Source organism: Ammospiza caudacuta, chromosome 4, assembly GCF_027887145.1.
Source record: "Ammospiza caudacuta isolate bAmmCau1 chromosome 4, bAmmCau1.pri, whole genome shotgun sequence".
Lineage (NCBI taxonomy): Eukaryota > Metazoa > Chordata > Aves > Passeriformes > Passerellidae > Ammospiza > Ammospiza caudacuta.
In genome coordinates this window covers 6,586,901-6,606,065 of record NC_080596.1, presented here as the reverse complement: position 1 = coordinate 6,606,065, position 19,165 = coordinate 6,586,901, and the positions used below count along the sequence as shown (strand labels likewise).

At 39.7% G+C, this 19,165-nt stretch overlaps 1 protein-coding gene across 1 annotated transcript in view; it reads left to right on the top strand.

Moving 5' to 3' along the window:
* Positions 1 to 4,713: 4,713 nt before the first annotated feature.
* The window catches only part of GUCY1B1 (guanylate cyclase 1 soluble subunit beta 1), a 42,280-nt gene continuing 27,828 nt past the window's right edge, over positions 4,714 to 19,165 (top strand). The window contains exons 1-2 of the mRNA XM_058803580.1: positions 4,714 to 4,757; positions 5,030 to 5,103. Of these exons, the coding sequence (XP_058659563.1) occupies positions 4,755 to 4,757; positions 5,030 to 5,103 (77 nt within the window). The 5' untranslated portion in view covers positions 4,714 to 4,754. The remainder of the gene's footprint in view (positions 4,758 to 5,029; positions 5,104 to 19,165) is intronic.

Here is a 19,165-nt window from a genome sequence, read left to right as displayed (position 1 = left end):
AACTGTAAGCTGTACCAAAAGAATTCAATTAATTTTATTTCATTCAGGCATGACCTGATAAGATTTCAGGGGGATGTCAGAAAAAATTTGCATTGCTGGTGTCAGAGGAAGTGCAATTAGTGTGGAGCTGATGCTTTCCTTCTCTCTGAACTACTGTGCAAAACCAGAGCAAAGGGAGTCAGGGAAACTGACAGAACAGTGAAGTGCACAGATAATTGAGCCCCTGGGACAGATCTACTTCTTCCTGGGAAAACTTGTGAAGGCACAATTGAGACCTCCCCCAAACCCAGTTTATTTCTCTCGTCATTTTCTTTTGCAATCTTTCCAGAAACAGCTGCAATTAACAGTACATGGGGCAAAATCAGTATTTCCAACAAAAGGCCATCAGAATTAAGGGAGTTGCTCTTGAATCTTGGCAAGGGGACCCTTTTTCAAACCCCACCCATCCTACAACCTACAGGCCACTCCATCTGCTAACATTTTTTTTAATGCCTGCCCATTGTTCTGCGATAGCGGTGGGAGATTTGCTTCCTGCAACAGCAAAGACTTTTGTGGCTGTTTGCCATAGAGTGTACAAGGTACTGAGTTGCTTTCAAAGCTCTGCTCCAGTTTCTCTTAAGTCAGCTTGGCAGAAACCAAATATAACTTTCTAAAATGAAAGCTAGGACTTGCTTTCCTGCCTCTAAAGTCTGCAAGGTGTGTGCCATAACAGTCTTTTGAGACTTCTAAAGCCACCTCTGATTGTGTGGCTATTTGCACCTGCATGGGAAGAAAATAATCAGATATAAGATTTGTTTGGTTTTGGTTTTATTTTAATTTTCCAATCCTATTTGCATATGTTCACTGGCAGTCCTTCTCTGCAGAGCATGGAGGGAGAGTAAAAGCTACTGTCTTAGGTTAGTGACCATTGGTCTGATACTGAAACACAAATAAAAGAAGAAAGATAATCGATGAGTCTGGAACCTTTGCTATGGCCAGATGTAACAGTTTAAAGACACATATTCTTCAGAGCACAAGCAGTAGGATCTGAATGTTAAATATGCATTTAGGGTGGAATGTAATCTGGAAAGCCAGTCAAAGAAATAATAAACTGTGAAAGAATCTGAAATGAAGTAAACAACCTTATAAAGTTGTGTCTCATCTCCCTCGGCAGACTTTTGATGCTGAAAGCAAAGTCAAGCCAGTGGTTTCCTAACAGAAATGTAAATGAGCACATTGCTTTGCAGCCTCGTTATAAGATGGCCTTTGAAGATCTGTGCTAAAATTGCTTCTCATTTTTTGAGCAGTAGGAAATTACAATTTTTTGTTCTACTACAGCAAATGCATATCCTGCACAGCAGCACACAGTGGGGAAATAACTGAGAGAATACATGCAGTAGCATCCCAAGGATGTGAAAAGAGCTGGATTCAGACACAGAAACATTTCCACTCTTCTGATTTTTCAGGCCAAACAAAACCTGCCAAAGAAGTATCAAGGACAAAGGCATTCCCAGGGGTTTTGGACTACAAGCACATGAAAATGAACAGAAATCTTTCCACTGGTTGCAGATGATGTTGGGGAAAATTCATACATATTATTAGTTCACTCTGCATGGCTAAGATTACATTCCTCTAACAGGAGGATGCAATAGAGCTCTCTGTTTCTCAAATGTACACATCTTACTGCATTACAGAACAGCATAGGAATATTTAGGGCTGGTTCATCATAGCTTGTCAATACCAGGACTGAAAAATTAATGGAATTGTATAGGAGAACACTATATAGTGGTATAGTAGAAATAATGAATCTTGCTGAAGTGAACTTACAAGGGTGTTTCTGCACCTGAGAAGTATTGTTATGACAATTCCAAGTGTCAGGTCTCAGACCATAACTAGAAAATACCTATAGTTCAGTCCATGTCAGTAGAATAACTCCATCTTCAGCAAGTGGAATCCAGCAGTACCATATAAGGCAGTCTTTTTATTCAGGACTTCAGTAACAAAATAAACTGTAAAAGCAAAGTCCAAAGTAAAAAATGCAACTTATTAAAATACTTCCTTTGTTTTATAGTGCTTGTGCATTAACACAAACCATATTGAGCTGAATGTTACTCTCTCAGCAGCTGCCCTTTCACACAGCATAAAAGGATCTTATGCTACTTTTTGCTTTCATGAATCTCACCAAGAATTGCCAGATGAAGTCAGCATCTCAAATCAGGAAGAAACATATTAAAATAAAACATGTATAACATGTACCTAGTGCATGAGGGTCACCAAATGGGAATTTAATTGTATGCTATGATGGAATAATTTATCTTATTGACATTGAGCCTCTCCTTCAGATGAAAGCAGATCTTCTTGCCTAAGACTTCCAGACAGTCTTGATTGAGCAGGTATCTGGAATTGAAGCTAGTCCTTCTCAGCAAATCACTTGGTTGAATTCTTTAATTCAGCGTCTTCCAAACGAGACCTCTATTTTAGAAAACTAAATCTACCTGCTTTTACTCTGACCATGCCATTTTCACTTCACATTTTACAAATCTCACCTTGTCTAGAACTTCCATTTGTATCCTATTGAGTTAATCTCAAGAACAGCCTGTAAATGCAACCTACCAAGCCTGAACCAAATCAGAAGAAAGGCAATTTCATATTTATCTCAGGCAATTTTGACCCTTGTAGATGTCAGCACTTTCAAAAAAGCGTCACTCAGGTACACAAAATCACCAGATAATCCACCTCTGAAAACCATAACTATAAATATTTCATTTAATCTCTCTAATACTTCATGAGCATGAGGGCTCACTCCATATACAAAGTGGATTCCCTTGAAACCTGTGAAGAATGTTTTTTATACCTATTCTCCATACAGTCAACTTGTTTCCTGCCTGGGACGTGCTGCCAGGAATTCCTTGACATTTGTACCCTCAAAACTGTTCTATAAGTGCTTGAGGGAGAAGACCAACCCCAGTGGAGGGCAAAAGTCCCAGGTGTTGTCTTTTCATTACAAGCAGCAGGCACACAAAGATGTAACTACAACAGTTGTATGGTAGGATGAATTTTCCCATTTTCCCAAAATTCACTTCCTACGAAAACGTAAAAAGTAGATAGTGACCTGACACGTTCAAATCTTAGTTAACTGGTGCCAACCCCTCTTTAGCTACAGCAAAGCACAGCCTTTGGTCTGGTTCCAGCAGTATGATTTATTACATTATTTTGTTGCCAGTTTCCGGGAAATTGAAAAGATTTTTAGAGATTTACATCTCCAGTTTTTATTTGGTTTTCTACACAGAGATATTCAACCAGTAGTTTGGAACCGTTTGGTTAATTTATCTAAATATTTTCTTTCTCCCTTAAAATTATCATATTGCTTGATTTTAACTGGTTATACTGAAGCTTTTGTTCTTGGTCATTCTTTTAAAAAACCTAAAATTGGTTTTCCCAGTAGATTTGGACTGTGTTAAGTAGAACTGATGACTATGCCTACAAAACCTAAAACTAGAGTTTGTTTCTTCTGTTCTTGGAATGTCTACTGAGATGATTTTGCTAAATTTCTAATGCCCATCCATTCGTGTCCTCACTTACTAGAACTTTTAAAAGCTCTTAACACAGATTCAAAAGTTGATCAGGCAGTGGTTGAAATTTCAAAAGATTTTACATGCTGCCATTTTTAAACTTATTTACATGGAACTTCCAACATCAATGATTCATATTTTTTTTTCAAGAACTGTGTGAACAGTTCAAATGTTAAACTTATTTTGCATTATTTTACTAAGGTCTGAACTTCTGTGATTTTACCTACATTTAGAATTGATCTGGTCTGACTAGTGTTTATGGCTTCATGCAGCAAGGTTTCTGCCCAAGAGCTACTACATTGGTAGTCCACTAGGTACTCATCTCCTTGTCCTCCTAGATAAACTAACTATATTTTTAGTATATTGTGATTCTTCTTAAACAAGTTTTTTAAAGTTACTGGTCCCCTTAGATTTTTTATTTCGCACACTGGGGCCAGGTCTTACTATTGTACAAAGGGCTTTAAAATACATGGTGCTGTATAATCTTTTTTTATTCCTTGTATATGACAGCATGATGGACTGTGTTATTTCCAAACTGGCTTTGGCATATTGTCTCTGCTCAAGACCCCTGTTGTAAAGATCATACCTTACCTAGAGAACTGTCTAAGAATACATGTTCAGGAGATTAATGATACAGCACTGTATTTATTAACACTGACACCTGAAAGGACTCAAAAACACACAAAAATTCCGTTACTGAAAGCACTCATCATTACGCTTTTAACTTCACTGCTTTGAGAAATGAACGCCCAGGAACAGAAATGTCTGGGATCACTTTGTCGCCCAGATTCGTCCGTTTTGGGGGGACGTTTTTCTCCCTAAAATCTAAGCGTTTGCATGGGTACAAGGAACAACTGAAGCATTCTTGCGAAGGCAGCCGCTGCACGGGGAAGTGCCCTACAGGTTCCCACGCAAGCAGTACGCGCAGGATGGGCACGAGCAGGAACGAGCCGCTACCCGGGCTGAGCCCCGGCTCCGGGCCGGGCACGGGCAGCGGCCGCCCCTCAGCCCCGGGCGGCGCCGGCCCCGCCTCCGCCTCTGATTGGCGGAAAGCGCGGCGGCCGCGACCGCCATTGGCCCCTCGGGCAGCGGTCGCGCTCGCCATTGGCTGCCGGCGAGTGCCACTCGGGGCTGCGGCGGCCGGGGGAGGCGGTGAGGCGGCCGGGCCCATCCTCTGCTGGCGGCGGCGGCGGCGGCGGCACCATGGTGAGCTCCGCCGGGCCGCCCGCCCTGCCCGGGGCCGGGCCGCGTCCGCTCTGCCGGCACCGGGCCCGCGGTGGGAGGGAGGGGGTTGAATCCCCTTGGGAAGCGGGCAGCCGGGCGCCATAGCTTTGTTTTGGGGGAGATGGGTGATGTTTCGGTGGGGTCGCTTCCCGGCGGGGTGATGGGCAGGGTGGGGTGGGATGCTGCGCGGCGGGGGAAGGGGCTCCCCTGCCGCCCGGGGCCTGACCGTGCCGCCGCCTCGTCCTGCCCCGCAGTACGGCTTCGTCAATCACGCCCTGGAGCTGCTCGTCATCCGCAACTACGGCCCCGCCGTCTGGGAGGACATCAAGTAAGTGTCTGTGCGCGTCCGTCCGTGTGTCTGTCTGTGGATGCGCGTCTGTGTGCGCGCCCGTCCGCGGGGGCGCGCAGGGCCGGGAGCCGGGCCGGGTACCGGGTATCAGCGCTCCGTGTGCCGGGTACCGGGTACCAGCGCTCCGTGTGCCGGGTACCGGGTACCAGCGCTCCGTGTGCCGTGCCGGGCGGTCTGCGGGCCGCAGGGGCTGGCAGCGGCACCGGCACAACAAGCAGCGGTACCCGCAGCTCCGCGGGCCGGCAGCGGCGCCCAGGACGCGGCTCCCAGCCGTGACAAACCAGCGCGGCTCCTGCCGCACCTCGTCCCGCTCACGGCCTCCCTTAACGCCTCCAAGACCCGCCTCGATCCATCTTTCCCGGTGCCCAGGAGCCGCAGCGGGGATGGCAGTGAGCCCCCGGTTCCCTCAGATAAGGAGTATGTGGCCGAAGTGCTGTCCTGGCATCAGGCCACCAGGTGAACCGTGCAACAGTTGCATCCCTCTGCATCCCTGAAGGAACTAAGATACAGTGTTTGTTTAATAAACACCGTGTGAAAATAGTGTCGGGTTTTGGTAATGTCCTCAGCTCGAAATCAAAACAGTCACTGATTATTTAAGAGGATGTACATATGTAAGGATGTAGGTAGAAGAATGGTTTTTGGCTTCATTTCTTGAACCTGGTTTCTTGAGCCCAACCCTTGGTTTTCTGGTAGTGTAATGTTTTTCTAAGGAGCTGACTGCCTTCACTTTAAACCTTTGATCAGTTGTGATCTTGCACTAAAAGTTTTAAATGAGTGTGCAAACAAAATTCTGTTTACCTTAAAAATAGTAGTACGAACCACTGGGCAAAACTACAACAAAATTCTTTGAAAGGTTGTAAAAAGCTTACAGAATTGTAGGCTTACTTCATCAGGCTTTAGGCAACATGTGGTCAGAAGAAATGGTTTAATATGATCTCTTAAGAAGGCAGAAGTCGATTATCCAACTTGAAGAAAGTGCTTCTCTTTCAGCTGGACGCCTACTATATGCCTCTGTTGCTTTTATTTTAATATGTCAGTGTTGATGTTGATTTTATAATATATTGCTGTTGTCTTAATACAATTCAAAAGGCCAGTTTTGATTGTGATATTTTTGTTACCATGACATATTTTTTTTCATAAAATCATTTGTTAAGAGTGTGGTAACCTTGCACAGTACCATGAAATCAGAGAATCATAGAAATGTTCTCTGGAAGGGGCCTCTGGAGGTCATCTAGTCCAGTTTCTGTTCCAGCCTGGATTGGCACCGGCACTAGATCAGGGCTCAGCTATGACTTTTGTCTAGCCAAGTCTTTAAAATGACCAGAGGTGAGTCCACAGTTGTGGTTCAGCAGGCATTCATTGTTCTATTGATCCCTGACAGGTATTCTGTAAACTACTGTTTGCAAATACAGTTCTGTGCATAGCACAGATGAACTTTTAGTGTGTGCCACAGAGTTTTGTGCTATAAGTAAGACATTTATTTTCCTTACATACTAAACGTTTCTAAACACAGTGATCTACTTTGAATTCCTGAAAATTTTTGATTTTTTAAAATGACATATATTAATTAGGAGGTGGTAAAATAGTGACACGTGCATAATTTCCCATGAAAATTAAAATAAATAAATAGAAGAAAAATATGTATAAAATATGATGTTCACTCTTTCTTGCCATGGCATCCCTTACCAAGATGCCTTTAAGTATCATGAACCACTTATTGTCCAGATTACTCACTGAATATGTATTTGTATTTAAGATCAATCCATCAGAGAAGATACAGAGTTTCATCTTCTAGCATGAGACCGTACTGCAGACTGCCAGAGCACAGCCATAATCCCTGATGCGTCCTGTCTCTTTAGATTTTGGAAACACCTGATGGAATACTGTAGATAACTAAAGCCCATGAAGAATATTACTCATATAACATTTTGGAGAAGTCTAATAGAAATATACAAAATACTTTTCTAAGGTCAGCTGTGATAATTCAGGAAGCTGGTACCTCCTGTTTCTGCTTTTCAAGTGAGAAACATTTGTGTCTTGTGGCAGCCCAGCAGGTAGGCTCTGCTGTTAGCTCACAAGAAGATGGCTCTCTGGAAGGAAACCAGCACGACACCACCCAGCAGAAAATTGGAATGTGATCCCCAAGAAGGAGCCAATGCATTTGCAGCAGCTGCCATAGCTCCTTGTGTGGAATTGGTCACCATGGGGTATTTATTCAGCAGGATTTCTCAGTTGTGTATCCAGAGTTCAGAAACCAGTAAGCCAACCCTCCCTGGAACACATTCTGGTGCCGCTGATTTAGGGAATGGTAGTGTCAGCTGGTAGCCAAGGGATGTTGATGAAAAACTTGGATGTTTTACCTTTTATAAGATAATGCAAACTTCTTGCAAAGGCTTTTTTTTGTTAGAACTGTTAATCATTTAGGAAACAGCAAGAAAGTACAGAACAGGGTTGTGGCATGCTGAATTGGATCAGTTGAATCACAGATGACTGGAGAAATAATTATTGAAGTCAACAGTCCTTGGCTGTTTCAAAAAAACCCAAGAGGAACTTTTCACTGTTAGTAAGCTTGAATTTGCAATAGAACTTCAGCATTTTTGTGAAATAAAGAGACCTCTGGGTAGTTCAGTACATTTCTTATCTAAACTTTTTTGGTTTTTTTTTCAATATTGAGTTGGTCACATACTGCCATTTTGTTCTCTCTGAAGTCAGCACAGAAGATGTGAATCAGCACTGCAGAGTGGTGGGTTATGATTGCTGAGTGATTCTGAAATGCCAACAGGTGAATTTGTACTTAGTGTTGATAGAAGGGGAAAGAAAACATGAAACTAAATAAACTGAACTAATGAAATATGGTCATTCTTCAAATAAAATGAATTTTAGAAAGTTAAATGCTGAATTGAAAGGGTATTCTCCATCTGACACATGGAAACTCTTTCGTAGCTTGTTCAGTCAAAAGAGGTGTTGAATGAAGTTCTTACATAGAGAATTTGGATACCCAAATGGTTGAGTTTGATGCTGTTACAAGAGTGGTGTTTTCAGTGCCATCACTTACTGTTACCTGAGTTAGCATGATGATTTCAAGTCTCTGTGTCTGATATTTTTTTCATTTTTCAGCATTATTGTAAAACCATGATCTCATCAGAAAAAGATTCACTGGTTTTTAATGACCCAGAGTGGAATTCTTGGGAAAGTTAGTTAGATAGAAAGTTCTCCATGTTATTTTCACCCACTTAAAAAAAAAAAAGCATAACTGAACAAAATATTCTTTTACACATCATATAAAAGGCTAACTAAGTTAATGGAAAAATTACAGTATATACTTTGATACAGGGCTTGACTTTCCTAAAGAACTAGAATTAAAATGCTTGACACACAAAATGGTTCAAAGCCTTCTATTTCTGAACCAGCATTCTGGATCCCAAATAGGTTGAATTTAAAATAAGACTAAGAAAGCTGGCATGTAAGTAATGAAAGTTAATCTTGATTTATGATGACTTTACTCATTTTCCAACAGCAGAGTCTCAAAATTTTGCTTCTCCTTAGGGTTTTCTCTGACTGCCACTTGCAGAATTAAGAATTTGAACTAATAAACAGGGGTTTTGTTATTAAGCCCTAGAATCATTAGAGGATTTATCCAGCAAAGCTGGATGAGCAACAGGGAGTGAGAGGACAGTCCTCCTGTAGCTTCTGAATTGTGCAGTAGCAGAAGTTCCTTGGTGGAAAGTGAGGATGAGTTACTAGTAAATCAACAGTTAGCCTAGAGCTGTTAACCACACTGTTGCTGAGAAAACAGTTTTCATTTGTTCCTTCCATGCTTAAGAGAAAACCTCTTGTGACTCCTTTATTTTGTACTTGTTCCATGCAGAGGGCTGGTTTAGACTGTGTGCCACAGTTGTAATGGCTGGTTCTCAGGGTGGTTCTCAAGATTCCTTTGGCATTAGATATCTTCAAGCCCTCTGCAGCCAACATAAACTCCAAGTTGTCAGGCCTGGCCTTTCCCACATACATGCAATTGTGGCTCATGTCTGTTTAAGGCCAAATTTGTACTGCTGGGTGGTGTGGTAGTGTGTGCACACAATTGTAAGTAGTGCACATGGAATTACTGTCCATGTACCTGTCCAAAACGATGCAGAGAGATTACTCACATTGTCAAAATAAATGAAAATTTCCAGGGCTTAAGAAATTGTATTCCCTAGTATGTTTCTATGGCAGGCATGTTTTTATGGTGTGTGATAGTACATTTTTGAAAGAGGCCTCTACCATAAAATCTGAACAACAGGTATCACTTATGGCTGAGCTGAACAGCCAATGTATGTGAAATTCTGATCACTCCATTCGGCAGTTCTAAGGGTTTAATTGTGTGACAAGCATTGACAGGGATGTCTTCTTGAAACAGCTCCAGGTCAATGTGTGGGAGCTAGAGCAATGCTGTCAGCAGGGAATATGTACAGAGTCTTTTTTCCTGTGTTTCCCAACACTATTCCTCTGTGTTTGATTAAATGAATAGAGGATTTTCCCACGGGCTCCTAAATCTGAATTGAGGCCAGGTTAGATGCTCAAATTGTGATACTTTCCAACATACTGCCAAGAAAATGAATGAGAACTGAAAAATCTAATAAAGAAATGCATTAAAATGCTTCATTACAAGCCTGTAGAGTAAATTAATATTTTCCCCACACAGGTATATGAAATATCAGGACTTGGGAAATGAAATGGCACAACCAGTCGACCACAGTCTTCATCTTCCTTCATCTTCCTTCATCTTCATCTGTTTTTATGGTAGAAGTTCCCACAAAAATGTGTAGTGTGGAAAAACTAGAAGTTTTTCCACTGGAAGTTGAAACTCAGTGTTTACTAAAAGTAGCTACATAGAGGTGAAAACACTTTTAATTTTGGTTCTGAAGAAGTGTTGAAACTTACACAGTAGAAAAATCGGCAATTTTTGCCCCTTTGCTGTCTGTACTTAGCATAGGGATATATAAATCAAGTAATAGTCTTACATCCCTGGTGCTTAATGTAGAATTAAGGCCTCTGCTCCTGCCTTTGCCCTGCTTTGTCCTTTGGAGGGGTTGGGATGGCATGTGCTCTCCACACTGTTAAATGCCAAGACTGCAGGTCTGGGGAGCCTTCTGGCCAGCACAGACTCTGCAGGGACCCAGTGGTCTGGAAGTGCACACTGTGGAAGAGCAAAAGCCAATTGCTTCTCCTAGGAGGAAGGAAACTCATTCCCCAAGTTTCACAGATTATCACCTACCAAGGCTCCAGTCTCTTAAAAGCTTTTTTTTCCTGTAAATCTCCTGTTATGGTTAAAATGGTGAAACACTGAGGATTGAGTAATTGGCCTGGTGTAATGTGGAAAAGGAAAGTGGAAAACTGCTCAGTTTCAAATTGGGTTCAGGTGAAGTAGAAGCTGTACCATTTGGGGAAGTGAAAGAAACTGCAGGGCCTGAAAATGAAAACTAAACAGACAGAAACTTCCACATCCCATTGGTGAAGGTTAACATAGGTCAGACTGTAGTGACTTGGTGTGGCTTTTGCAGTGAAATGTAGGTGGTTTAAGAGTGCATATTATGGGATAAATTTTCAAAGGCATTCTTAGCAGTTAGGTTTATGAGTAGTGTTGTAAGTTGCCTGCTTAAGTCAGGAAAGGTAGATGCTTTTGTTAATTTACCTATCTAAAAATGGTACTCCACTGATTTCCCTAGCATTTAGGTAATTAGGAACTCATTGACAGGATGTGCTGTTCTGATTAAATATATTTGTAATATATATAGAATTTGCAATTCTAAAATAGTAAATAATAAAAATAAATAATATAAAATGAATATTAAATGCCTCGGAAAAAATATTTTATACTTTTTTTACAGGAGATGGACTTGGATTGCATTGTTTTGTGGGAATTTCTCACAGCAAAAATTGCCCATTTTTATACTACTTAAACAAAGCAAATAATAAAAACCTTCTTTAGTTGCAGAGTGAAGGCCTTAGCTTGGCTTTCTATGTCTCTATGCTGTGTTCAAAATGTCACTTTGTCAGAGATTTTTTTTTCTTTTTAATATTATATCAAAACATAACTTGTATTTCTTGACAAATCCTGTGAGAATTAAGATTTTGACCTACTGCTATTGCTTAGCACAGTGTTCAGGTGTAGTAATAGCTCCTACTATAGTGTAGTTTGCTTTTCAGAAACCTAGGAAAATATGCACAACAGCTCTAGTGAAAATCTCTTTTACGTTGCAATAGCAAGCTTTTAAAATTAATGGGAATTTAGATACTTTGTAGGGCTGATGGTGGTAGGCTGTAAAGTCCATGAATGTTGTGTTTTAAGCATAAAAAGTGCTTAGTATCTTAAAAAAACAGAACCATTGATCACATACTGGGCACCCGAAGTGAATTAAACCTTTTTGATCTGCGGTGTTCTTGCCTATTTTAAATGGAAATGGTATAATTGGCCTCATGAGATTGTTGGAGACCTAATTAATGCTTCTGCATGCAATTAGTGGAGATCAATTCCACAGGAAAACTTATGAGAAAGGAATAATTCTCTCTTCAGAACTGGATTTGAAAACTGCTGTAAATCAAGTCTGAGATTATACATTGAGGAATGGGATAAAACAAAACACAGAATAGTTATGCATTAGTGGAGTAGGATGTAGTATTACCGTGCCTGAGTGGGCGCTGCTGGTGATAGAGAGACGGTGAATCTTGTTTCTTGAATCAGAAGGCTTGATTTATTAAGATATTATATATAATACATTATTACTATACTAATAGAATATAGAGAGAGGTTTGCAGAGCAGCTAGGCTAGGCTAAGAATCGATTGATAGCAAAGAATCTATAACAAAGTTGTGTTCAAGGACTGAGTCCCTGGCTTACACTTTGTGATTGGCCCTTAATTATAAACAAAGAAAATGAGCCAATCAAGGTGCATCCCATTACATGCCACAGCAGCTGATAATAATTGTTTTCCTTCTCTTCTGAGGCCTCTGTCCTCCAGAAGACACAGAAATCCGAAAGAAAGGATTTCTGTGGAGAAATGTCTGCAACAGATGTAGCCTCAGTACTGAGGGAGCTGGAGGCCTGCAGGAAAAGGAGCAGCTTTTGTGGGCTCCTGGGTGTGGGTGGGGTGCTGTGTCACACAGGCCTGGGAACAGGCAGGGAAATGTTGCTTGGAGCAAGCTGCTCTCATGGTGCTGAGTGCGCCCGAGTCCATCTTTTCTGCTTTCACTAAACTGCAAAGAAAAATTCACCAGATGCTTAAGGCTCTTTATGAGATGTGTTTTATTTCTTTGTAATTGTTCTGGAAAGTGTTTTTCCAGTTTTGAGCTGACTGTAGTTTCTATATATAGGGCAGCCCTTTAGAAAGCATGTAAAGCAGTGCCATAGTCTGTAACAGTCTGTCTGCAGTGATAACAGCATCACTTCTGGTGGCGGAGAAGTTGGATAATCAACAGCTTAGAATGTAAAATTTTTGGAGAAAATCTATTTGTGTCTCTAGGTACATAAGCAAATAAATATTGATGTGTATGTGTATGTGCATATTAAGTCTACATAATCACCATGTGGCCTGGGCAATAAAAATGCAATAAAAATGCAAACTAAACAGCAAATAAGAATCAAATATCTGTACAAAATGTGACTGGGGCACTTCAGTTAGTAATCATCTGTAGTGGAAGCAAGTGACAAAGCCTTCCAGTTCTCTTTGGTATTTCTTGTCAAGGGGTTGATTTGCAGGAGAACCTCAGTGCAAACCTCCTTGTAAATTTCTAGGTGTAGGTGTTGGTGTGTCTCAGACTTCAATTTTATTTTATCCTATTAAAGCCTTTTTATTTATCCTATTAAAGCCTTTGGGATTTCTCCCATCAAAATGTTGCCTTTCCTGTTCCTTTCTTCTGTACTTCTCCCCCCAGGAACTGTAGAATTCTGGGTGGTGACCAGGTGAGTTATGGAGTATACCATGTAGACCCACATTCATACCCGTGTGCTGCAGTGGGGGCAGTCAGTCCCTGTGAATCCTCTTTCCTTCTTTGTTGAACTGCTGGGAGCTTGCTCAATATTTCCCTTTCCCAGCCCACAACTAATTACTGTGCTTTACAATTTATTTGAACTTACTGGTTCTTTCATGCTCAAGTGTTGCAGACATCCTGTGTTAATTATTTTAACTCTCTTGTCACAATGCACGCTGGTGGAAGAAATTGACTGTTTCACTATAGTTTAGATTGTGAATCCATTCTTATTTTGGATCATGTTGTTTTCACTTGTAAATAATTGCAGTGGTCTGTTAAAAAGCAAGAAAATGGAGGTTTTGCTGCCTCTTTCAGTACCATGTGGGTTTACCCAGTGCTGAAGGCAATGTTCTGTTCGATCAATCTCAACAATTTTGAAAAAATACAGATTTCCTACAAATAGATATGAGAAGGACACTTTGGAAAGCCATTAGTGGTGAAATGACAGTAGATGATTCTTTTTAATCCATACCCCTTTTAACATTATTGAGGTTTTATCCAGAAAGCAACATTTATTTTTGTTTCTGTTTTAAAGTCCTTGTTTCATACTATTCCAAAGTTCTAATCAGTATTTTAATATTTTTTTAAGTGGTTCTGACTAGATGATTCTTCATGGGTAGGGAGGTCAATACTTACAAGCTTCATAGGGTCAGAACACTATAATTCCTGCTATTTCAGTTCCTCACAGCGGAAGGACCTGCTTGAAGGTCAGGAGTTAAACTCAGTGGATGCCAAATTATTTAATTCCTCTGGGAAAGGGCTGGCTAAAATGAAATACTGGCATGTTATGAAACTTGGTGTGTGTGTTCTTCCAGAATCTCTCAGGTACTTTGCAGTTTTCCCAGAATTAAGTGCTTTTAGATGTGCCAGGATAACAGGTGTTATAAACACATCATTCACTCTTGTTAATGAAATGCACGAAGGAGTATTTTGTAAATACCATTCTTTTTATTCCACTTACGTAAAAGGAAGCAAAATAATACTGGCTTTATATTTTTAATATTTTTAGTGTTTGTAGTAGCAGCAAGGAACTTGTACTTTTGTTAACTGTATCTTCTAGTATTATCTTGTTTTGAAAACCTACATTAAACACTCCCGTATCCAGCCTGTAAAACTGGGAAATAGCTCAGAACTGTGAAGTCTATAAATACACCTATTTATTTTACCCAGAACATCATTTTCCTGGACAGATTCCCATTTTTATTTAATCTTGTAACTTAATATAACTTATGTTCTTCCCAGCTGGGTAGTTTAAAATATCCTTGGACCATCCAAAACATGTACAAGCCTGTTTTCTTTTTTTCCTTTTCAGAATAGGGGCTGAATATTTTTAATAACTTTTGTAAAGCGTCTTTGTGAAATACATGAAAAAAAGACCCAAAACAGTTTGAAAAAACAACTGTCTGTGAAGTAATATGAGCAGTGAGTTTGCCATTTTAATGTAAATGAGATGCAAAGGCAATGATTCTGGGTTCACAGATACCATCTTTGGGTCTGACCCATGTAATCCTGTTTAAGAGGGCTACTCTTGGAACGGAATTAAACTTGACTTGCTCCTATCAGTGAGATCAGAACCATGCTGGCTTTCTAAGTGCACTGGAGTTATTTTGTCATTAAGATTGTTTTGACCGATCTCTTCAATTTAACGAGCACTTTTCCATCCTTGGTACACCAAGAATACTGAAGCACAATGGTGGCAAAAGTCCCAGCAGAAACAATATGTATCATGGAAGAAGTCCTGGAGGTGGTCTTGGAACTAGCTGCTGTTTTTGGTGTGTTCAAGGTGACACACCCAGTGCACACACTCTGGGCTGAGTTTTGGTAGGAAGAGATCCAGTTGAGCTTTTGGGACACTGGATGATCTCTTAAAGTGACACCAGCAGCTTCTAAGCAATAATGTTATATCACAGAAAGCCTATGCATCTTCAGGATGCAAAATAATTGTTCATACAGTCTTCTACCACATATTTGTCAATACTTGCCTCATGCAAATGGAAAGGGTTCTTCTTCTTTAAGAATTTCTTAAGATTTCACCTTTTTGACTGGTTACAGAGGCAGGATAGCAAGTATGACTTCACAGGAAAAAAAAGTGTTGTCAGCAGCAGTCTTCCTGAGTATGATTTATGCAAATTCACTTTAAATACTACAGTCTGACTGCAAAACTACATTAAAACTCACCTTGTGCAGAATGGACTATGTATAAGTAAGACCAGGCAGATGTGACATCTTGCCCAGCTGTGTTGTCTGTAAAATCTCCAAAAATGGCAAAAGAAACCCTTTCTACATCAAACCTCTTGAGATATAAAAATGCGTGCATCCTATGGTTTAAACATCTGAAGTGCAGCATCTGTTCTGATTTTAGGAATAGTTCTTCTCAGAATGCTTGTCCACACATAGCATTTCAGCCATTTCTGTGAATTATTAACATCACCTTTGAACATTAGTAGTGTGTTTACAAATACTAAACTAGTTGCACAATGGGAAAGATTTTCAAAGAGACCATTGTACACAGATGTATCACCTGCAATGCTGTTCTGTGCTGCTGAATTTTTGGGGGTGTTAGCATGACTGATGGAGGAAAGGCTGCTTTAAGACTTGATCTTGCTTTGATCTATTCAATAGGAATTTTTCCACTGATTTCAAGGCCAAATCTTTATGTGAAAAATATCCTCTGTATAGCTGTTATTTTCCATGGTGCAATGGTTAAGGTTCTTCTCTTGCCCAAGTAAACTGCCTCACATTAACCTGGATAATAGAAACATTCTGGAGGAAAACAAAAGCATTTTAGAAAAGTCTGTGCTGGAATCTTTGTTTCCCACAATTGAAATAGCTCTGAGTAATCATTCAGAATTAGTCTAGAGTAAATAAAAGGGCTGCCAGACTGTAGAAGTTAGGGCAGGCATGTCATAGGATGTAAGTTTTGAACATGAAATATCCCGTCTCGTGTGACAGGAATCAGTTTGGGAAGAGCATTAAAATCCTGGGGTATTTCAACATTTTGAACATAAATTTATAGGGGAGCAAACCCTACACTTTTGTCTCTATAAATGTAAATGAGACATTAATTGTAAATTCTGTTCTATTTGACTTGAAACTTATTTTGAAAGAACAGCCATATAAAAGTTAGGAGTTTGCTACTGTAATACTGCTTCTTCACTAAAGAAATAAGCCGGGCTTGGGAATTTGCCAGAGCTTGTTGCTTTTGGCTCATTTCCAGTCAAGTTCTTAAGAAAGCTACCAACATGTTATTGCTGTTAATGTCTTTGTGATCAAACACCACAGTCTGCAGAAAACATTAGAACTATGCTAATTTCCTCCCACAATTTTATCTGGTCAAAAACTGTAACTTAAGATTGCAGCAAAACATTTCAAGGGAAATGCTACAGTTTTTTGTAAAGCTATGGATTGTGAAGTTTTCTCTAAAATGTGGTCAGCCAAATACAAATATAAGGAATTACAGGTTATGGACAGCTGACCACAGCAGCTCTGCAAAGCTGAAAAAGCAGCCTCACTCTTAACATTAATTCTAATTATGACACTATCATATATTTCTTCCTCTCACCCGTGTTATAAAACCATTTCCTTAGTGTAAGTGCAGGCAGCTTTGAGAAATCAGGTAGGGTCAGGTAATTAAATGTGAAAACTGCAGCCTTGGGGAAACAATTTGAGGTATCCACCTGAATGACACTGCCCTGTGTCCTGGGCTGCTGGAGGTTGGGCACGGTCAGCCTCTGGTGCTGATGGCTGTGATGCTCTCTCACACAAGTTCTTTAGAGGCCCTGCTGTTTTGAAGCCTTGCTGAAGGACCAGTGCCTCTGAAAAAGTAGGATTGCTTTCACTTTGCAGTGGCCATTTTGGATAAACTCACAGCAGCATTTTCCCATCACATATAGTCTTAAGAGTAGTGTTTCAGAGAGAAAGACTTTTGGAAGCTCTCACTGCTGTTAGATTACTGAGGGAAGCAGAAAGGTTTCACAAGCCTGTCCACAATCACTGTGCCTATGTGTGGTCTGTATGCAGAGCAACTTCTGTGAAAAGGTGATGGAGCAGACAGGGAAATTCATCTAGCAGAAAAATAATACAGAAAAACAGATGTCTAACTGAATTTTATTTCAGCTCAACATGTATCTAAATTGCTGGGATGCCCCAGCACAACAGATCTCAGAATATGAAGGAATGGACTTGGAATGGAACAAGAAAGTTCTGAAATTTAATAATTTTCAACTATGCATCTTAAAAAGGCAGTTTATCTTTTGACATGGTCTTTGATTAGCCATTGTCATGATACTTGCCATATTTATAGAACAAGCAAAGAAATTTTTTCCTGCATGAGAAGTAACTAAGAAGTGTAATCCCCTGCAGGAGTAAATATTTACTTTGACAAATTTTCTAGAAAATTTTGCTCAACTTAAAAATATTTTTAGTGGGAAATACATCAGTAAGGCTACAGAGAAGATGGCTGCTGAGTGATCCAAAGCATCTAGAGTAAACTAGGAAAAAAATAGTTAAAATAATTAAATGGAATAGAATGAAATAACTGAAACAACCAGGGGTGATTTTAAAAAGTGGTGTCTCAGAGAAATCGCAAATGTTGAAGAAAAACTTTGACAAAGTAAACTAAAGACAAATAAAATAAGAAAAAAAGAAGCATGGCTTGGCACAGAGAAGTAAACAGGAAAAGTTCCAGTCAATGTAGTTGGAAAAAAATGCAAGAAGTTTTGAAAGAGATACCAACATCAAACTGGGTCAATTTTTCATAGAGAAAATTCTCACACAGAAAAGCTGTGTCTACTGAACTGTGTAAGTATGCAGTATTTTTGAGGATGTTCATTGCTTTTCCAGATGTGTGTATTATCCTTTGTGGTTTGGCTCAGATCAGAGAGACTAAAAGAAAGCACAGCATGTATCAGAGATGTGGGAAAGTTTGTTCACCCTTTGCAAACCTCCCTCCGAACTGTAGCTGGCTTGTTACAGACCATGTTATGAGAACCAAAAAATCAAGATGGCTTTCTTTTCTCATATTCATTTCAGTTCTGTTCTTAGGAGTTGTAAACTTTACCTTCCTGTCCCTGATTGATCTCATGTTTCAAGACATCATTTCCCACCTCTCTTCCTGCTTAAGAGCCTGCTTAATTAAGGTTATTATAATATTTTTCATGTCATTGGATAGAGAATGATGTTTCTTTTAGGTGGAATGATGAGGTATATTTAGTCACACCTCCCCTATAACCTTGTCATTTTTCTTTAGGAAATTGCTTAGCTTGTGTTCAGTTCATCATTCTTGGAGTGAGTATAAAAATGATTATGTCAAGTAACAGTTTCAATACTTCTGGTAATAATAAAGAATATATTTTTATATATTTTTAAAATAATATGAAAACAGTGTTGTGTAATTTTTGGACAGTGGGAAGAATGTGAGGAGCAAGATTAAAGGAAGATGAAGAGGAATAAGAAAATAATGGGTTCCAGATATCCATTAAGTGAACAGATTACCAAAGACTGATGATTACAAACTGGAGGGTTAGATGACAAGTCATTTCACTTAATTCAATAAAATACTGCCATATTACATGGGAATCAGTCCTTCCCAGCAGTACCATTTGCCATCTAGCAGTTTTAAGATCAACCAGAGTACTTAATTCTCAGACCTCTTCCCTTTGAGTACCTCAGGAGATGTTTCTATTTCTATGGATGGATAATTCCACTACATCTGTAAGTGCTTGAATTGTTCTGCAGGCATTATTATTTTGTATTAATTTACTTTTAAAATCAATTACACCATTTTAGGAAATTAAAACCTGAGTTACAGTCAAATAATTTGATTTTAATTTATGGGTGATTATGTTATGATAATGGAGAGAAATTGTTTGATATAGAGGGGATGCAGGATTTTACATAGTAGATTTAGAATTCTACTTTTTATAGGTCTTTATAATTCCTCTGGTGACCCAGAAAAATTCAGAAGTTAGAAATACTGGCTCTGTAGGCTTGAGCCATATCTCAAAGAGCATTTCTTTGTATTTACTCAATT